Here is a 17,348-nt window from a genome sequence, read left to right as displayed (position 1 = left end):
CCGAAGCCATGCTTAGGAGTTCGCTTGGGCATGTGGCAGCCAAGCCACATGCAGAAATAGGCTCACTAACTACAGTTTAAAGTGAGGCAAGGCATGGCAGCCAATTTGCTCAACAACACTGTAATGGTTCATAAACTTTTCATAAGAGGTGACGCTAGTATATGGGGGATTGTTATGATCAGACAGAAGCTCCTTGATTGGCCCACATGGCTTAATTCTATCCTTAGCACAAGAAGGAAAAAAGATACAACTGATATTCTTCGCTTGCCAAGTTGGGTAGCCAGTACTCCGTGCTCCACACTCTTGAACTTGTCATTACTAAGCAACTGCAAATACATGTGTAATTCAGACTCGCAGAAATACCCTTGAACTTGTCATTACTAAGAATCTCTTTGAGGCATTTCATCAAACACCTTCACGAGAGGCCTGCCAATCTATATACCCAATTCTCGGAGTCTCTCATATGCCAATATTTTTCTTTAGCTACTTCTTGAATACCATGCAAATGCGATCTAATGACAATCTCTGCTCGGGAGATCTCAACATACATAAACACAAGTATTAATTTTTTATTATTGAAACATAAAACGATACAAGCAGTGCAGTCATATGCCAACTGCAAAAACTAGTGTACACTACACAATTCAAATATATTTAATACAGATGCCCTGCATTATTATTATTACAATTACAAAAACAGTACTTTTGAACATAAACGTGAAGAGCTATGATTCTTTTAGGGTATATTCATATTCATGTACTCAGCACGAACACATGAAAATACCATCTTCATTGAGTCATCACAACCTATTTGGTAGTAGTACATCTAACCCTTAAAATGGTGTCAAACTACTCAATGGGCTAGAAGTACAACTCAATGTGCCATAACCCAACGAGTATGGTATTCTCATGTACTTAAACTGAATTTATGAAATTATTTTAACCGGATCGTGCTTATGAGTTAGCTAGGGTATATGGCACCCAAGCCACATGCATATCTAGGCTCACCAGCTACAGTTTAAAGTGAGGCAGGGCACGGCCGCCAATTTGCCCAACAACTCTGTAATGGTTCATAAACTCTTCAAAAGAGGTAATCCTGTATATGGGGGGACTGTTATCAGACAAAAGCTCCTTGATTGGTCCACATGGCTTAAGTATGTCTTTGGCAGAAGGAAAGAAAAAAGATACAGCTGATATTCTTGGCCTGCCAAGCGGGGTAGCCAGTACTCTGTGCTCCACACTCATGAACTTGTCATTACTAAGCAACTGCAAATAAATGCGTAGTTTAGACTTGCATAAATACTACTAGAGTAATGGCAGTTGATTAAAAAATTAATTAGTAATATGGTACGGAGATCGAGCCTACCTGCATAAAGTCACCGATGTTCACCACAAAAGCTCCGTCCACTGCGGGCACATCAACCCATTGATCATTATGGAGAACTTGGAGGCCATTGCTCTTGTCTTGTAGGACTAAGGTGAGGAGGGAGGGGTCCGAGTGTTTGATTGTGCCTAGAGTCAAATCGGGCTCAGGGCAAGCCGGGTAATAGTGGCCCGAAAACACTATAGACTTCAAGTAGCCGGTGCTCGATAGGTGATTCTTACTGAGCCCCAACGCTTCTGACATTAATTCAGATAGCTTTTCCTGTAGGTCAATCATGTTTTTCATATACTCCTTCGTTTCGCGCCTACAAAAACACACATAAAATGAACAAACTAGTTAGAGAACATTTTCCGTATACTATATATAGTAATAATTACTAAAATTAGATCAAATTAATATGGTTGGTTAGATGATCTACTAGCTGATCTAGAAATTATTAAACACACCTGCACAGTTCAGGAAGTGCATCAAAATCCCACTGATCATCTGCAGTTCTGCAGATCAACGAGTCCCTCCATTCAGCTGGTACTGGTTTTGCACGCCCCTTGACATCTCCACTGCTAAAATAATTCGCCTTGCGACTAAAGTCACGTGAGTACCACTCCATCTTGGCCTCCTGGGGCTGCTCATGGAATCTTCTTATACTTTCCACCATCTCCCCCATTACAGCAACTGGAACTCCGTGGTTAACTATCTGAAAGAAACCCCACGTTGCGCATGCATATCTAATGGCATTGACCATCTTTACTCGCCGGTCGTCGTTGTCATTAAACCCTTCGAGATCGATGACCGGGATTTCAACTCCATCAGCGCCATTGTTATGCGGAGCTGCTGAGTTGTTTCCACAACACTCCGGTGGGTGGATGAAGAACCTGGGAATGTGGGTCACCCCAGCGTCCACGAGGCCTTTGACACCGATCTTGAGGTCATCAAAGTCGTACAATTCTTTTTCAGCTTCGGTGTAATCGACAAGTGCTGGTGCCATCTTCACTTGAATTGTTGTGTTTTTTTGGGAGTCAGAAAGTTGAATATCGTTGGTATGCAATTAGTTGAAGGGCCCTTTCATATTTATATACACAGCTGCCTCGTAGTACGTATGGTGCTTTGTATTAATCAAAGAATGTAAGGCAAGAATCTAGATCTGTTAAAAAAAAAAATAATGCACACTTGTACTAGAATAATATAGAAAAATCTAGAAAAATGACAAATTCTACACTAGAAACATCGTATTAATTATATAATGTATTGTAACTAGACAATTCTAGATTTATATTATAACTAGTGGCTGGAAAATACTTTGGAAGTCGGTTACTATACAATAACCTAGTTGACTAGATATTTGCCAAGTTGAAAGTCGGTTTAGCTACTCTTTCAAAAGTTTTCCTTTCTAAGTTAAGTTATTGTTCTAAATACTGTCAACCATTTTCTAAACCTCTTCTCTCATAAACTAACAAGATCCTACACCAATGCCTTCAAGTAAGCGACTTGCGCCTTTACAATATAATATAGGATATAGAATCACTAATTTGTTGAGTGATACATGTGATAGATATGATTAAATTATTAAGATGCCATTGGCTCGCTATTAATTGTGACTAGTTATCTCACACTTTAAGAAATTGGTGACTATTGATTTAAATATAGTAAATATATATAATCATCTAACACATAAACAGTAATTTTGCAATATAATATTTTAGGATAATCTTCTTTAGTAAAAGTAATCCAATTAAATACGTATAAAATGCAGATAAAACAATACGTATTGGTGACATAGGAAGGTTTTGTTTATTTGGTCAACCTGACATGGGAAAGTTGGCAATGAACTCCTCACCATTATTGGTGACATTCAAATTAAATATAATAAATATTAAATTAAAAAGTAATATAATATAGTGTACCCAACTAAAGCCAAGGAGGAGATGTATGCCGATACAATTCTTATGTGAACAGAAGATCCTATGAATACTTCAAAAAAAAAAACAGAGCGCTTTTGATTCGACAAGATGCTTCGAAATAATCTGTGGGATTGCTGCTATGGTGATCTTATATCTTCATCAATATTCAAGATTAAGAATCATTCATAGAGATCTAAAGACAAGCAATGTTCTACTAGATGCTTCTATGTACCCCACAATTGCAGATTTTGTACGTAATACACTGATTAATCGTTACTACAGGATGACTAAAGCTTGTAGTCACGAATAAAGGTGACCAATAGTCACCAAAGAAAAGATAACTTGTCTACACTACAGAATTCAAATATCTCTAATACAGATGTACTGCATTATTATTATTACAATTACAAAATAGGAGTACTTTTGAACACAAGTATTAATTTTTTATTATTGAAACATAAAACGATACAAGCAGTGCAGTCATATGCCAACTGCAAAAACTTGTGTACAGTACACAATTCAAATATATTTAATACAGATGCCCTGCATTATTATTTTTACAATTACAAAAACAGTACTTTTGAACATAAACGTGAAGAGCTATGATTATTTTAGGGTATATTCATATTCATGTACTCAGCACGAACACATGAAAATACCATCTTCATTGAGTTATCATAACCTATTTGGTAGCAGTACATCTAACCCTTAAAGTGGTGTCAAACCACTCAATGGGCTAGAAATACAACTCAATAACCCAACGAGTATGGTATTCTCATGTACTTAAACTGAATATATGAAATTAGTTTAACCGGATCGTGCTTATGAGTTAGCTAGGGTATATGGCACCCAAGCCACATGCATATCTAGGCTCACTAGCTACAGTTTAAAGTGAGGCAGGGCACGGCCGCCAATTTGCCCAACAACTCTGTAATGCTTCATAAACTCTTCATAAGAGGTGATCCTGTATATGGGGGGACTGCTATCAGACAGAAGCTCCTTGATTGGTCCACATGGCTTAGTTCTATCCTTAGCAGAAGGAAGGAAAAAAGATACAGCTGATATTCTTGGCCTGCCAAGCGGGGTAGCCAGTACTCTGTGCTCCACACTCATGAACTTGTCATTACTAAGCAACTGCAAATAAATGCGTAGTTTAGACTTGCATAAATACTACTAGAGTAATGGCAGTTGATTAAAAAATTAATTAGTAATATGGTACGGAGATCGAGCCTACCTGCATAAAGTCACCGATGTTCACCACAAAAGCTCCGTCCACTGCGGGCACATCAACCCATTGATCATTATGGAGAACTTGGAGGCCATTGCTCTTGTCTTGTAGGACTAAGGTGAGGAGGGAGGGGTCCGAGTGTTTGATTGTGCCTAGAGTCAAATCGGGCTCAGGGCAAGCCGGGTAATAGTGGCCCGAAAACACTATAGACTTCAAGTAGCCGGTGCTCGATAGGTGATTCTTACTGAGCCCCAACGCTTCTGACATTAATTCAGATAGCTTTTCCTGTAGGTCAATCATGTTTTTCATATACTCCTTCGTTTCGCGCCTACAAAAACACACATAAAATGAACAAACTAGTTAGAGAACATTTTCCATATACTATATATAGTAATAATTACTAAAATTAGATCAAATTAATATGGTTGGTTAGATGATCTACTAGCTGATCTAGAAATTATTATGCACACCTGCACAATTCAGGAAGTGCATCAAAATCCCACTGATCATCTGCAGCTCTGCAGGACAAAGTGTCCTTCCATTCAGCTGGTACTGGTTGTGCACGCCCTTTGATATCTCCACTGCTATAATAATTCACCGTGCGACTAAAGTCACGTGAGTACCACTCCATCTTGGCCTCCTGGGGCTGCTCATGGAACCTTCTTATACTTTCCACCATCTCCTCCATTACAGCAACTGGAACTCCATGGTTAACTATCTGAAAGAAACCCCACGTAGCGCATGCATATCTCATTGCATTGACCATCTTTACTCGCCGGTCATCGTTCTCGTTAAACCCTTCGAGATCGATGACTGGGATTTCAACTCTATCAGCGCCGTTGTTCTGCGGAGTTGATGAGTAGTTTGCACGACACTCCGGTGGGTGGATGAAGAACCTAGGAATGTGGGTCACCCCAGCATCCACGAGGCCTTTGACACCGATTTTGAGGTCATCAAACTCGTACAATTCTTTTTCAGCGGCGGTGTAATCGACAAGTGCTGGTGCCATCTTCACTTGAATTGTTGGTATGCAATTAGTTAAGGGCCCTGTCCTATTTATAAACACTGCCTCGGCTCGTACTAGATATGCTGCTTGTATTAAACAAATAATAATTTTATATAGCTTGCTTTCCACCTGAAATTTGTTAGAATTTTATATATATAGCTAAGGCAAGAGTCTGGAATGTTGACCCAAAAAAGTAAAAAAAGGCAAGAATCTAGAACCTGTACGTACACTGATGCCTACAGTCAAGCAAATGCCTTCAGGGATGAGAAATCAGAAATGGATGTTCTAAGAAGGGAAAATGAAACTCAAGGTGGATGGAGTGTTTCATTTTCCCTCCTATTTTCTCATAGGCAGGACAATTTTTTCTTCAATAAGTTTAGACTTTCAAACATGAAAATGTTAACAGTTTTGTCCCTTTTCTATCAACCAAATGCAACCATAGGTGTGCAAAAGCCATCTTCTCCCTAGGTGTAGAAAAGTTTTCTTTCTCTATACTATTGTCGGTTTACAAAATTCTTCTGTGTTGTACAGGTGACATTGTTGAATTATTAAGAAGCTTCTCAACTCAATCAACCACAGTAATTCTAAACAATGACGAGGCCATAATTTTGTCTTATTGAAAGCGAGAGAGGCCCATAGTCTTTAATATATGTTTTTAAGTGAAGGAAGCTTCAATTTCCATGCATGATTAACAATACTTTCATAAAAGAGACAAAAAAATAAAATACATATTAAATTTCCATTGAGTGATGAAGGCAGTAGAAATGAACATTGCTTATGTGGAAAATAGAGCAAAACCCCACCTAACAAAGAATGCATGAAGCAGCCATCATTCAGTCATTTCGACAAACACTTTCCCCACCAACCGCCCCCTTAAAATGAATTACTGGGCGGTGGGCACAGCTCAGCGACAGAAAATGTTTGTTTGTTTTTTTTGGGTCAAGGGAACTCTATTCATTTTGGTCAAGGAAAGCTCAATTCAAATGCAGCTCAACACCAACAAATAAAGCACGTCCAAATATACAACAAAAGCCCATAAAATATTAAACAAAAAAACCCTAGATCTAGAACACAGGAGCAGCCTCACCGCATAGCAAGCCAATAATACCACCAGAGCAAATCCACCAGCAAGGGGCAGGAAAAAATGTTAAATATAGAGATTGATGAGTGGGGGCATTTACCCCTTTAACCCCTTCTTCTTTTCCTAATTTAATTTCATGAATCGCATTTGAGTTGTATTTTTGTTAATTAAATAGTTCTGCCATTTTATTTGATATCTGTAAGATTGGGAAATCAAAAAAGAAGAAACAATCAACTAAAATAATGGTTATGTCCATAAACACATGTTAACTGTTGAGAAATATAATGATGATACACATTAAGTTAAAGTAGTGAGTAAAAATATACAATTCGTCCCTATGAAAAATCCCCGTCCCCTTAGAAATGTCGCCATGTGCCATTTTGACTTTAGGACAAACCAGTTACAAAACTCAAGTACTTGTAGGGCATCTTGATGCATGCATGGCGGTGTGCAATTTACTTTAAAATAAGCAAAAGCTTTTGACATAATTTGTCAGTTTGGTGTAACTTTTGAGAATTAAAAAATGCCCTTTGCCATGAAATAGAATCACAACAAACCACGACAACACATGCGTAATTTAAATAAATAAATAAAAAGCCACGAACTACATGCATGTTTAAATTAAATTTGTCAAACAAGTATAGAAAATTTTAATTTTTAGGGGTTAATTAATGAAAAATGTTGAATAATATTAAAAGAATGACATCCTAAATAACGTGAGTTTCATGTCACATGTTACATCGGTCGGTATCAAATGTGTAGAAAATTTTCTTTGCGTAATTTTAATATGCAAAAACTTTTTCTTGTGCATGTGTTAGACTGTTATTTTAAATGTAAGGAAAAATGACTCATTTCTTCCTTCCATGTAATGAACCAAACAACGGACCCTTCAAAAATGTCTCGTTGCCAAGTACCATTTTCAACTTTTGACTAACCAGAGAGTGACTAACTCAAGTACTTGTAGGACACTAAACAAACACCATTGCCATTAGGGGTGGGCATCTTAAACTGAAATACCGAAATCGCACCCTAACCGCACCGCACGCACCGATTTCATACCGTTTCATTTGGTACCGATAGATATTCAGTGCACCGCACTGCACCTTCGAGTATGGTATGGTATTAAGATTTTGATACCGGTCAATATCGCATCGAATAGTACTCTATTAAAATATAAATTTTTTTTCATTCTCTCGCTCTCTGTCTCTCGCTTGCCTTTCAATTTCTCAAACGCTTTTGTCATTTATGTTTGGATTGTGTTTGTATTTTTGTAAGCCATAAGGCATAAGTTTAACTCTTTTGGTTTGTAAGCCATAATGCATGAGTTTTAACCATTTGGATTTGATGAATATGTTGATGGATAAATATTGATTTGGTTGATTTGGATATTGAATATGTTGATGGATATTGAATATGTTGATTAGGATTTGGATATTGAATATGTTAATGGATATTGAATATTGAAAATGTTGATGGATATTGAATATGTTAAATCTTTGAATTTGTAACTTAGGCATCACTTATTTTGGTGTTGAATATTGAATTAGTTCATTTTTTAGTTGTATCATTTTGGTACCTCGATGACGGTACCATAATACCGTACATGATTCAAATTTTCGGTATCGGTAGCTCAATAACACCCCTAATTGCCATAGTTTGTTGGTTTTTTGAGACTTCAAAAATACCCTTTGTCATGAAATAAATTAACAAATTTACCATGTCTAAATTTAATTATAAAACAAGTAAGTCGACACGTAGTCAAATATTTTAAGGTTTATATAGATCGCCTTTTCAAACTAGAATACTTTATTTAACTTAGCTGTTTTTATCACTCAACATAAGGGCGAATTCAAACTCAGAATTTTAAATATGGAGCTAAATACATGGTCTTACTAATCATTCGAGTTAATGTACAAAACTTTTAAACTTGAATGACATCACAGTGAAAAAGTGAATCAAACTCTTATTTTTCCCCAAGTACATCCCGATTTGATTCACATATTAATAAGACATGATGTGATAGCTTCTAAATCAATTTATTATATGTAATAGCTTTGGGATGTTTGTGCAACCCTTTATTTATTATTATAACTGAGAGGAATCATCAACAGATCATATCATACACAAATTCTTCAGAAAAGTAGAATCACATTATTACCAGAGAACACAACCGAACAGCAACATATAACCATAAGCCTCAGTGCAGCTCGGAAATAAGGAAGTACGAAATTACCATCTTATCCCTTAAAACCTATAGTTTGTAACGGTTCATGTATTCTCCAAATAGAACTTCTTTGTAAATTGCCGGATTGTCTTCGGAAATAAGCTCCTTTATCGGCCCATATGGTTTCTGGAGGTCGTCGGTACCAACAAAACATGCAATTGATGTACGAGGCTCGAGGGTCGCTGGCATCAAAACTCTGTGCTCTACACTCTTGAACTTGCCATTAGTAACAATCTGTAAAATTACGTCAAATAATTACGGACTATAATATCGATAAATATACATGTGTTATAAATTGAATGAATGGGAAGAAAACATCTAATTGGGTGTAGAAAAATAAAGTAAAAGTTAAAAATAGCTATAGCAGTTACATTACCTGCAACATGTCGGCAAGATTGGTAAGCAAAGCTCCCTCAACTGGGGGCACGTCGATCCAAACATTGTCATGAAGAATTTGCAGGCCGCTGCTGTCTTGGAGGAGCAAGGTGAGGAAGCCGAGGTCGGAGTGCCTGGTACCGCCTAGAGTCAAATGGGGATCGGGGCAAACCGGGTAATAGTGGCATGCCAGTGACCTCGATTTGAAGCACCTTAGGTTCTCAAGGTAATCACTGTCCAGCCCTAAAGCTTCCGAAAATAATTTGGATAGCTTCTCTTGCACTTTAACGATGTATTTCATATACTCGCGTATCTGCTCTCTGTGAAATAAGCGTATGAACGAGTTTTAGAGTAAGCTCATATTTGAAAAGATCATCATTTAAAGGGGAAAACCAAATTTTCTATATAAAAAAAGATCATATTAGTTAGTTAACAAAGTTTTAATAAGCAAATTTGGTGAGCGTAGCATAACTCATTTACCTGCAAACTTCGGGGATGGCTTCAAAGTTACATTCATCTTCTAGGACCTTGCATGACAAGGTGTCTCTCCAATCAGCCGGGGTCGAAACCTTCAATTCTCCATTGCTGAAGAAGTTGACCTTCTTCTTAAAATCGCGCGAATACCACTCCTCCTTGGCCTCCTGGGGAAGCTCATGAAAACCTCGAACACCTTTGAGCACCTCATCCATGACAGCAATTGGAATTCCATGATTCACAATCTGAAAGAAACCCCATTCTTCAGCTGCTTTTCGAAGGTCGTTGATGATCTCTTTTCGCCTCTCGCAGATGTCGACATCCTTGAGATCAATGACAGGAACTTGGAGGTTGGAGTCAACGCCATTGTTTTGGTTGGGGGAAGGTAGGGTCTCTGGAGGGTGTCTGAACATTCTTGGGAGCTTGGTCACCCCAGCGTCTACCAGGCCTTTGACACCAGCTTTCGTTTCATCGAATTGTTTCAATTCCTTCTCCAGCTCACAGTCCACAACTGCCATTTTGAATTCTTTCTTTTTGATTAGTGGAAAACAAGTTTAATGGTTTGTGGCAATGCAAGTTTATCTTGCTACTTGTATAGAGATTCAAGAGAGAATAAAAGAATTCAAACGTTCTTCTGTTTAACTTGGAAAAAAGATGAAGATAATGATGAAGCCGGCGTTGGAGAAGTCATGAATCTTACACACATGCAATGACAATAGTTAATGTTGTTAAATAAAAAAGACAATCGACAAAAAGAATCGAACATCAAATCCTAGCTAAAATCTACACCAACTACAACTTTTGGGGTGTTCCATATATATATATATATATATATATGTCAGTGGCAGTGGGTGGGTTGGTGCGTTCTTAGAGTCTCTTGTTCTTGGAGAAAAACAAATAAAGTAAAGAAAAGCCGGCCTTCTTAGAATTGACTAGAGCCTATTTAGACAACATTTTCCGCCAACCTTAGCTGACTAGATGTGTCAGCTGATGTGTGCAATTTTATATACTTCAACTACGATGAGATGTGTGGTTGAAAGCTTTCAAGACACCATGAAAGTAGTGACAAGAGCCCCTCTGTGACATCATACGTTGAATGTAAATAATACATGTATTGAACTAGTGCCAAAAACGAATAACTCGTAACTAGAATTATATAAAGGAAAACCTTATAGCATTTTTATATGATTGTGATCAAGGATTAAAATATCGGCCATGCAGATAATATCGGGCCTCCAATTTACGGATATTTCGGGGGATATATCGTTATCGCTTTTAGGTATCGGAAGAAATCAACAAAAATAACAGATATAGGCATTGAAACACATCATTTTGGTGTAAAACTTTCATAGATGTTATATACATTGTCAATGAATGTATTGAACAAATAAAACTCAAAATTTACTAATAATAAGATATATATATATATATATATATATGATGAAGTATAAGTGGTATGTAATGCGCGTTAATGAAAAGTTTGAAAATAAAAAGTTGATTAGAATGAATAAACCATGCATAAATCCATAGTTTATTTAAACATTGTATTACAATTTAGATGAGTGTCCAACTACATAAATGAAGAGCTCCTATGAGGTTCAAACAATGAGGAACAACCATCTAGATTTATACAATAATCATACCAAGTCATGTAACCCGAGTAGTTTGTAAGCCATATTTGAACATGGTGCACATATGTCTCTCTTGAGCTCCCTACTGTCATCCCATATATGGGATAATTAGGATTAACCCAACTAGTAGGTTAAAGGCGGAACAATAAGCCAAAAAAGAGAACCCCAAAGCTCAAAACAGTATTCCAAGCACGAAGTAAAGAATCAATTCTTCTTCCAAGTTCTTCTTTTCATGGCTCAAAAAACAGTCACTCACATTCTTTACATTATTAATTATTATTATACTAATATTTTGTCTATCATATAATCTACAAATTTACAAATATAGTGGTTGTGATCAATACACGTTAGACCAAAAGATGGGAAGCCAAGTTAGTGGCAAATAAGCTTGAGATAGGACATGTATGTCCCTTCAATTGACTATGCATAGATTCTTTTGACGCATACTCCAAAACATGCATACTCCAAAACATCTTTTGCATTGAATATTGCCAAAAGCATTCACACATATCTAATCACTGCACATATACCTCTAAAAAATATTTTCAGTTTCAATTTGCTTCAAAACTTTTTAATTTTTTGGGTTTTGTTATGGGTATCGGAAATATCGGTAGATATCGGCAAAATATCGGGAATATCGCACTTATCGGGGATATATCGTCGATATAGGGAAGATATAACCTTACTCCCAATATCGATGTCGACAGTTCAAAATGTCGATATATCGGTGTATCGGCCGATATTTCAATCCTTGATTGTGATAGGCTAGTCGATTTAGAAACAAATATAACAAACACCTTTTTTTTATTATATATTTTAATTCACGCATGCACGCAATTGATACCATTATTCTTACCTAATTGGGCCCCAATAGGCAACTCACCATCGTTGTCAATGAGCTCCATAATTCTTTTATTTTTCTAAGTCTTGTTTAGTCTTATTTTATTTTTTAACTAGGAAACAAATTCAAGGACAAGAGATTTTGCTTCTCAACAACTATGTACAAACTATTTTCATTTTCATAAACCACTTCCTATTATAGACATTCTATTATCTTTAGTTAAATGTAATTTTTGTTTTTATTTTTCTTGGAAGCACCTTCAGTCTTCTTCCTCTAACTCAACGAATTAGGATATATACAACAAATTAGAGTAAATCTTTAGTTGAAATCGAAATTGTGAGTTATACCAAATTACTCTGCATTGCAATAATGCACAAGTCATGACATGCGGTACAAGTATTGGTTTTTATCTTTTTTTCTTACTGAAGTACTTGGCCACTTGAGATATTCCCAACTGGAATGCTTGCTAATGGAAAACCATTTGTAGAATAAGAGAAGAAAATTAAGAAAACAAAACAAAATCCTTTTCCAATAAGTAGCTCAAGACAAATTACTTCAGTAGTAATCAAGGATTAAAATATCGGCCGTGCAGATAATATCGGGCCTCCAATTTACGGATATTTCGGGGGATATATCGTTATCGTTTTTAGAAATCAACAAAAATAACAGATATAGGCATTGAAACACATTATTTTGGTGTAAAACTTTCATAGATGTTATATACATTGTCAATGAATGTATTGAACAAATAAAACTCAAAATTTACTAATAATAAGATATATATATATATATATATATGATGAAGTATAAGTGGTATGTAATGCGCTTTAATGAAAAGTTTGAAAATAAAAAGTTGATTAGAATGAATAAACCATGCATAAATCCATAGTTTATTTAAACATTGTACTACAATTTAGATGAGTGTCCAACTACATAAATGAAGAGCTCCTATGAGGTTCAAATAATGAGGAACAACTATCTAGATTCATACAATAATCATACCAAGTCATATAACCCGAGTAGTTTGTAAGCCATATTTGAACATGGTGCACATATATCTCTCTTGATGATTCTCTGACTTTGATGGAACTAAAAGTAGCCAAATTTTTTGGAGGTATGTGGGCAGTGAATTGCATTTTGCCAATTGTCTGACTTCGAAAAGTGAAAAAGAAACAAACAAAAAATGAAACAAATATTAAATGATAAAGAGTTCCACAAGAAGCTCAGACTTAGATAAAAGCTTTCAACAGTTTAAAGGCGGAACAATAAGCCAAAAAAGAGAACCCCAAAGCTCAAAACAGTATTCCAAGCACGAAGTAAGGAATCAATTCTTCTTCCAAGTTCTTCTTTTCATGGCTCAAAAAACAGTCACTCACATTCTTTACATTATTAGTTATTATTATACTAATATTTTGTCTATCATATAATCTACAAATTTACAAATATAGTGGTTGTGATCAATACACGTTAGACCAAAAGATGGGAAGCCAAGTTAGTGGCAAATAAGCTTGAGATAGGACATGTATGTCCCTTCAATTGACTATGCATAGATTTTTTTGACGCATACTCCAAAACATGCATACTCCAAAACATCTTTTGCATTGAATATTGCCAAAAGCATTCACACATATCTAATCACTGCACATATACCTCTAAAAAATATTTTCAGTTTCAATTTGCTTCAAAACTTTTTAATTTTTTTGGGTTTTGTTATGGGTATTGGGAAATATCGGTAGATATCGGCAAAATATTGGGAATATCGCATTTATCGGGGATATATCGTCGATATAGGGGAAGATATAACCTTACCCCCCAATATCGATGTCGACAGTTCAAAATGTCGATATATCGGCCGATATATCGGTGTATCGGCCGATATTTCAATCCTTGGTAGTAATGACGTTTTGCAATCAAACAAGATGACCACAAGGCTTTCATTCTGTAATATGTAGTTACAGGCTGATGGCCAATACCTCCGTGTATACTAATGAAGTCATCATCCGAGTCAGACTCCAGCTTCCTCTTGGCAAATTACTGCAAATGAATAACATTCAAAATATGAGATTCAAGAGCTATGAATTTTCTTGTCAGCACTATTGGTTGAAATTGAAAGATAGTTGAAATCTGATGAAAGAAAGCACACACCATTCGAATCATATTGACTGTGGTGCCATTGCAGCTGGGTGAGATGGAATCTTGAATTAGAAACCTTAGATCTTCTGTGAGTAGTTGTTGCACCATTCTCAAAGTCCACATGAACAAACTCACTGGCAACATAGTCACTCCTCCTGCATCACTATTTATTTCTTGAAACTGGTATTTTTTCTTGGTATCATCTGAAGCTGAGCAATTGCCTTTCTATGGCGCTTTGATGACCCACGACAGTGTTTTTTCTGTGATTTAATTGTTTTGGATGGGGTTGACATGCAACCAGCCATTGTAGCTTTTAAATCACGCGAGCTCTGGCATCACTATTTATTTTCTTGAAACTGGTATTTATTTTCTTGGTACCATCTAAAGCGGAGCAGGTTGCCTTGATGACCCGCTGACTGTTTTTTCCGTGACATAATTGTTTTGGATGGGGTTGACATGCAACCAGCCATTGTAGCTGTTAAATCATGCAAGTCCTAACTACAACGATGCCTTCATCAAGTCCTCTCCAACCTGCATGCCTACAAATGAAACAAAATACATCAGAGAAGATTAAAGGATTTCTTGAAAGCAGTTTCTATGATCACAAATGATCATGAGAACACAATCAATTCTTTCATCATGGGACTGTTTCAGTAATTTATGGCTCAAACGCTAGGCCAGTTAACCAACTTAACACTTGGAAATTATTAGAATCAAACGGATGACACACAGAGGTCTCTATGTTTAATGAGTATGGTGGCACTATTAGAAAGCACCTTGGTTAGAAGCGATTGGTAACTTGAAGCACTACACAAGTTATTCAATCAATTTGTAGATGAAAATTTGTGCAATCATCATAAAAATCAAATGTCTGATTCAAACCTTCTCAAACAAAGCGGGATGTCTCTTTCCCAGTCCCATAGATAAGCCACTTATCTATCTTAAGCCCCAAATCTTTAGTTCTGGCTCACTAGAACATAAACATGACCAGAAAACAAAAAGATAGTACAACCACCTCAAGAACAACTCAACAAAACCTTAGTCCCTGTACTTGCTATTATCTACCTTTAGTTGCTATTATCTATGACAACAAGCAAAGCACGACTATGTGTTTCTGCGTCTGTATATTCCCCAATTCTGATTCAGTTAGGATTTCCAACTAATCCAACTTAGGCCAAACCAGATTCCGAACAATTATAGACTAAAATCTCTATTACTCCCTCTAGTAATAACTTTTCAACCACATCTTTCTCTTTTCAGGATGCAAAATACATAATCAAAACCCCAGTTTTCGTATAGCGGCCATCAGAAATTGAAGCGATTTCATGATTGAGCTAAAGTCGAAAGAAAAAATGTAAAAAAGAAAAAAAGGGACCCGCCTTAGCGCTTAGGCCAATTTTTCCAATAAACTGACCTAATGAACAAAAGCACAGCTTATAGGTTTTGAGCTCTGATTATGAACATCATTACCGAATTTAACATTACAGAACAAAATCCACCACCTGTTCTAGATGTCTGCATGCATCATAGATTTTCCAAAATAAACAAAATATAAAGAGAATTTGGTTAAAACTATAAGTAATCTGAATGTATTCCACTAAAAAGCAAGAAGCAGAGTAATTGGAGACTGAGCTTAGTGAAAAGAAAAACCTTGGGTTGAAGAAACTATCCCACCACCAGTCAGAGTTTGTGGCTTTAGGCTCGATTGGAACCAAGCTTAAATTTTTCTTCAATTTCCTATCTTTCTTGCTTTGCTTTGATTTCGTGGGAGACGCCATGAGAGCTCAAGTGAGGAATTGGCCACCTCTTTTTTGGCCTTGAACTTGAAGACTTTGATGGGAAGTGATTCAGTGAAGCGAGCCAAGGTTATACTATTTAAATAGCCATTCGCATAGCCATTTTTTTTTTCCTAATAAATAGTATATTTGAATGGTATAGCCGCGCGGATGAACTCTTTACATATAATATATTTAAAAGGTATAGCCGCTCGGCCATACTGGTATCTTTTCCCTTGATTTTCGCTTATCGTAGGGCTTCAAGATCAGTTGGATGCCTATATTCCATCCTGTGTAGTCTTCTAGCCAGAAAGTCTTCTGAAAGACTTGCTTTTTATATTAGATGAATGGTGGAGCCAGTATTTGAATATATGGTTTATCTTTAGAATTATGCAAGCTGTTTGTGGCTCCAGGATTCTCCTTTTATATATTTTAAAAGAAGTGGTACTTCAATTTTGGGAAATTTTATGGAAAGTAAGCTGGTTTCTATCTACATTGGGCTGAACATGAATTGTTCAGCTTATGGCATGTTGCATTTGATTTCAATGGTGCATGCGATTTTGGATATCATTTGAATTTGACACATCTATATTCCACTTGCATCTGTTGAGAATTAAGCTACTCACTGAGCTTAATAAGAAACTGCAGATGACAATCCTGCAGATTGTTCCTGAGAAGAATGAAGAATTGAAGAACTTCCTTTTGGGAAGTAGCCGTTAGCTACTCTAGCTATTTTGGGATAATTTCTACAGCTGGTTTTTTTGTCTGTTTCTTAGCTGTACTATGTTAACAGACTCTAGCCTAGGTGTAAGAATCGTAGCCTCCAATCATTATGAATGGTAGGAGATGAGTCCTTGTATCCTAAAATATAGGATCCTGATTTTGGCATCTTATGTCATGTATATGAGAGCAGGTTTTTGCTCAGACCTGGATATAGAAAAATACAGAACATTTTCTCATTCTCTCTGGTTTTTCTTCTCTCTTTTGCATAAACGTTTTTTAATATACCAAAAACCAACAGCATCCAGGATGACTTTCTGCATGCTGAAAGCTCTCATTCGGATGGAGATCAAGTGGCCACGGTATCAGATGGTGTTTCGGACCTGCAGGATTTACAAACAAGAATTAAAGCTATTGAAAAGGCAATGGTGGAAAAGGAAAGGCATTTTTCCACAAATCAGGTAGAAAAGAAACACGGGGATGGGGTTGGTAACACTATGAAGAAGCGTGAAATATCTGGCTCAGTAAAGACATCATTCTTGATCAGATATCAGAGTGTATATCTTATGGGATAATCA

The 17,348-nt window shown here is 36.5% G+C and overlaps 3 protein-coding genes across 3 annotated transcripts; all 3 read right to left on the bottom strand.

The window, feature by feature from the left end:
* Positions 1 to 850: 850 nt before the first annotated feature.
* On the bottom strand, positions 851 to 2,386 carry LOC148916029 (1-aminocyclopropane-1-carboxylate oxidase homolog 1-like). Its single transcript, XM_089053764.1, has 3 exons — positions 1,831 to 2,386; positions 1,367 to 1,688; positions 851 to 1,266 (listed from the first exon to the last, which is right to left on the bottom strand). The coding sequence occupies exons 1-3, from the start codon at positions 2,367 to 2,369 to the stop codon at positions 1,012 to 1,014; spliced, it is 1,116 nt and encodes a 371-aa protein (XP_088909890.1). The 5' UTR covers positions 2,370 to 2,386; the 3' UTR covers positions 851 to 1,011.
* Positions 2,387 to 3,981: 1,595 nt separating this feature from the next.
* On the bottom strand, positions 3,982 to 5,650 carry LOC103334507 (1-aminocyclopropane-1-carboxylate oxidase homolog 1-like). The gene is made up of 3 exons (XM_008237487.3): positions 4,981 to 5,650; positions 4,517 to 4,838; positions 3,982 to 4,416 (listed from the first exon to the last, which is right to left on the bottom strand). The coding sequence occupies exons 1-3, from the start codon at positions 5,517 to 5,519 to the stop codon at positions 4,162 to 4,164; spliced, it is 1,116 nt and encodes a 371-aa protein (XP_008235709.2). The 5' UTR covers positions 5,520 to 5,650; the 3' UTR covers positions 3,982 to 4,161.
* Positions 5,651 to 8,657: 3,007 nt separating this feature from the next.
* LOC103334508 (1-aminocyclopropane-1-carboxylate oxidase homolog 1-like) lies at positions 8,658 to 10,482 on the bottom strand. The gene is made up of 3 exons (XM_008237489.3): positions 9,677 to 10,482; positions 9,198 to 9,516; positions 8,658 to 9,055 (listed from the first exon to the last, which is right to left on the bottom strand). The coding sequence occupies exons 1-3, from the start codon at positions 10,186 to 10,188 to the stop codon at positions 8,849 to 8,851; spliced, it is 1,038 nt and encodes a 345-aa protein (XP_008235711.1). The 5' UTR covers positions 10,189 to 10,482; the 3' UTR covers positions 8,658 to 8,848.
* Positions 10,483 to 17,348: the final 6,866 nt, after the last annotated feature.

The sequence above is a fragment of the Prunus mume genome, linkage group LG6 (genome assembly GCF_029339155.1).
Source record: "Prunus mume cultivar Tortuosa linkage group LG6, ASM2933915v1, whole genome shotgun sequence".
NCBI lineage: Eukaryota > Viridiplantae > Streptophyta > Magnoliopsida > Rosales > Rosaceae > Prunus > Prunus mume.
The sequence above is the reverse complement of the archived record's forward strand: the minus strand, read 5'-3'. Positions and strand labels throughout refer to the sequence as shown.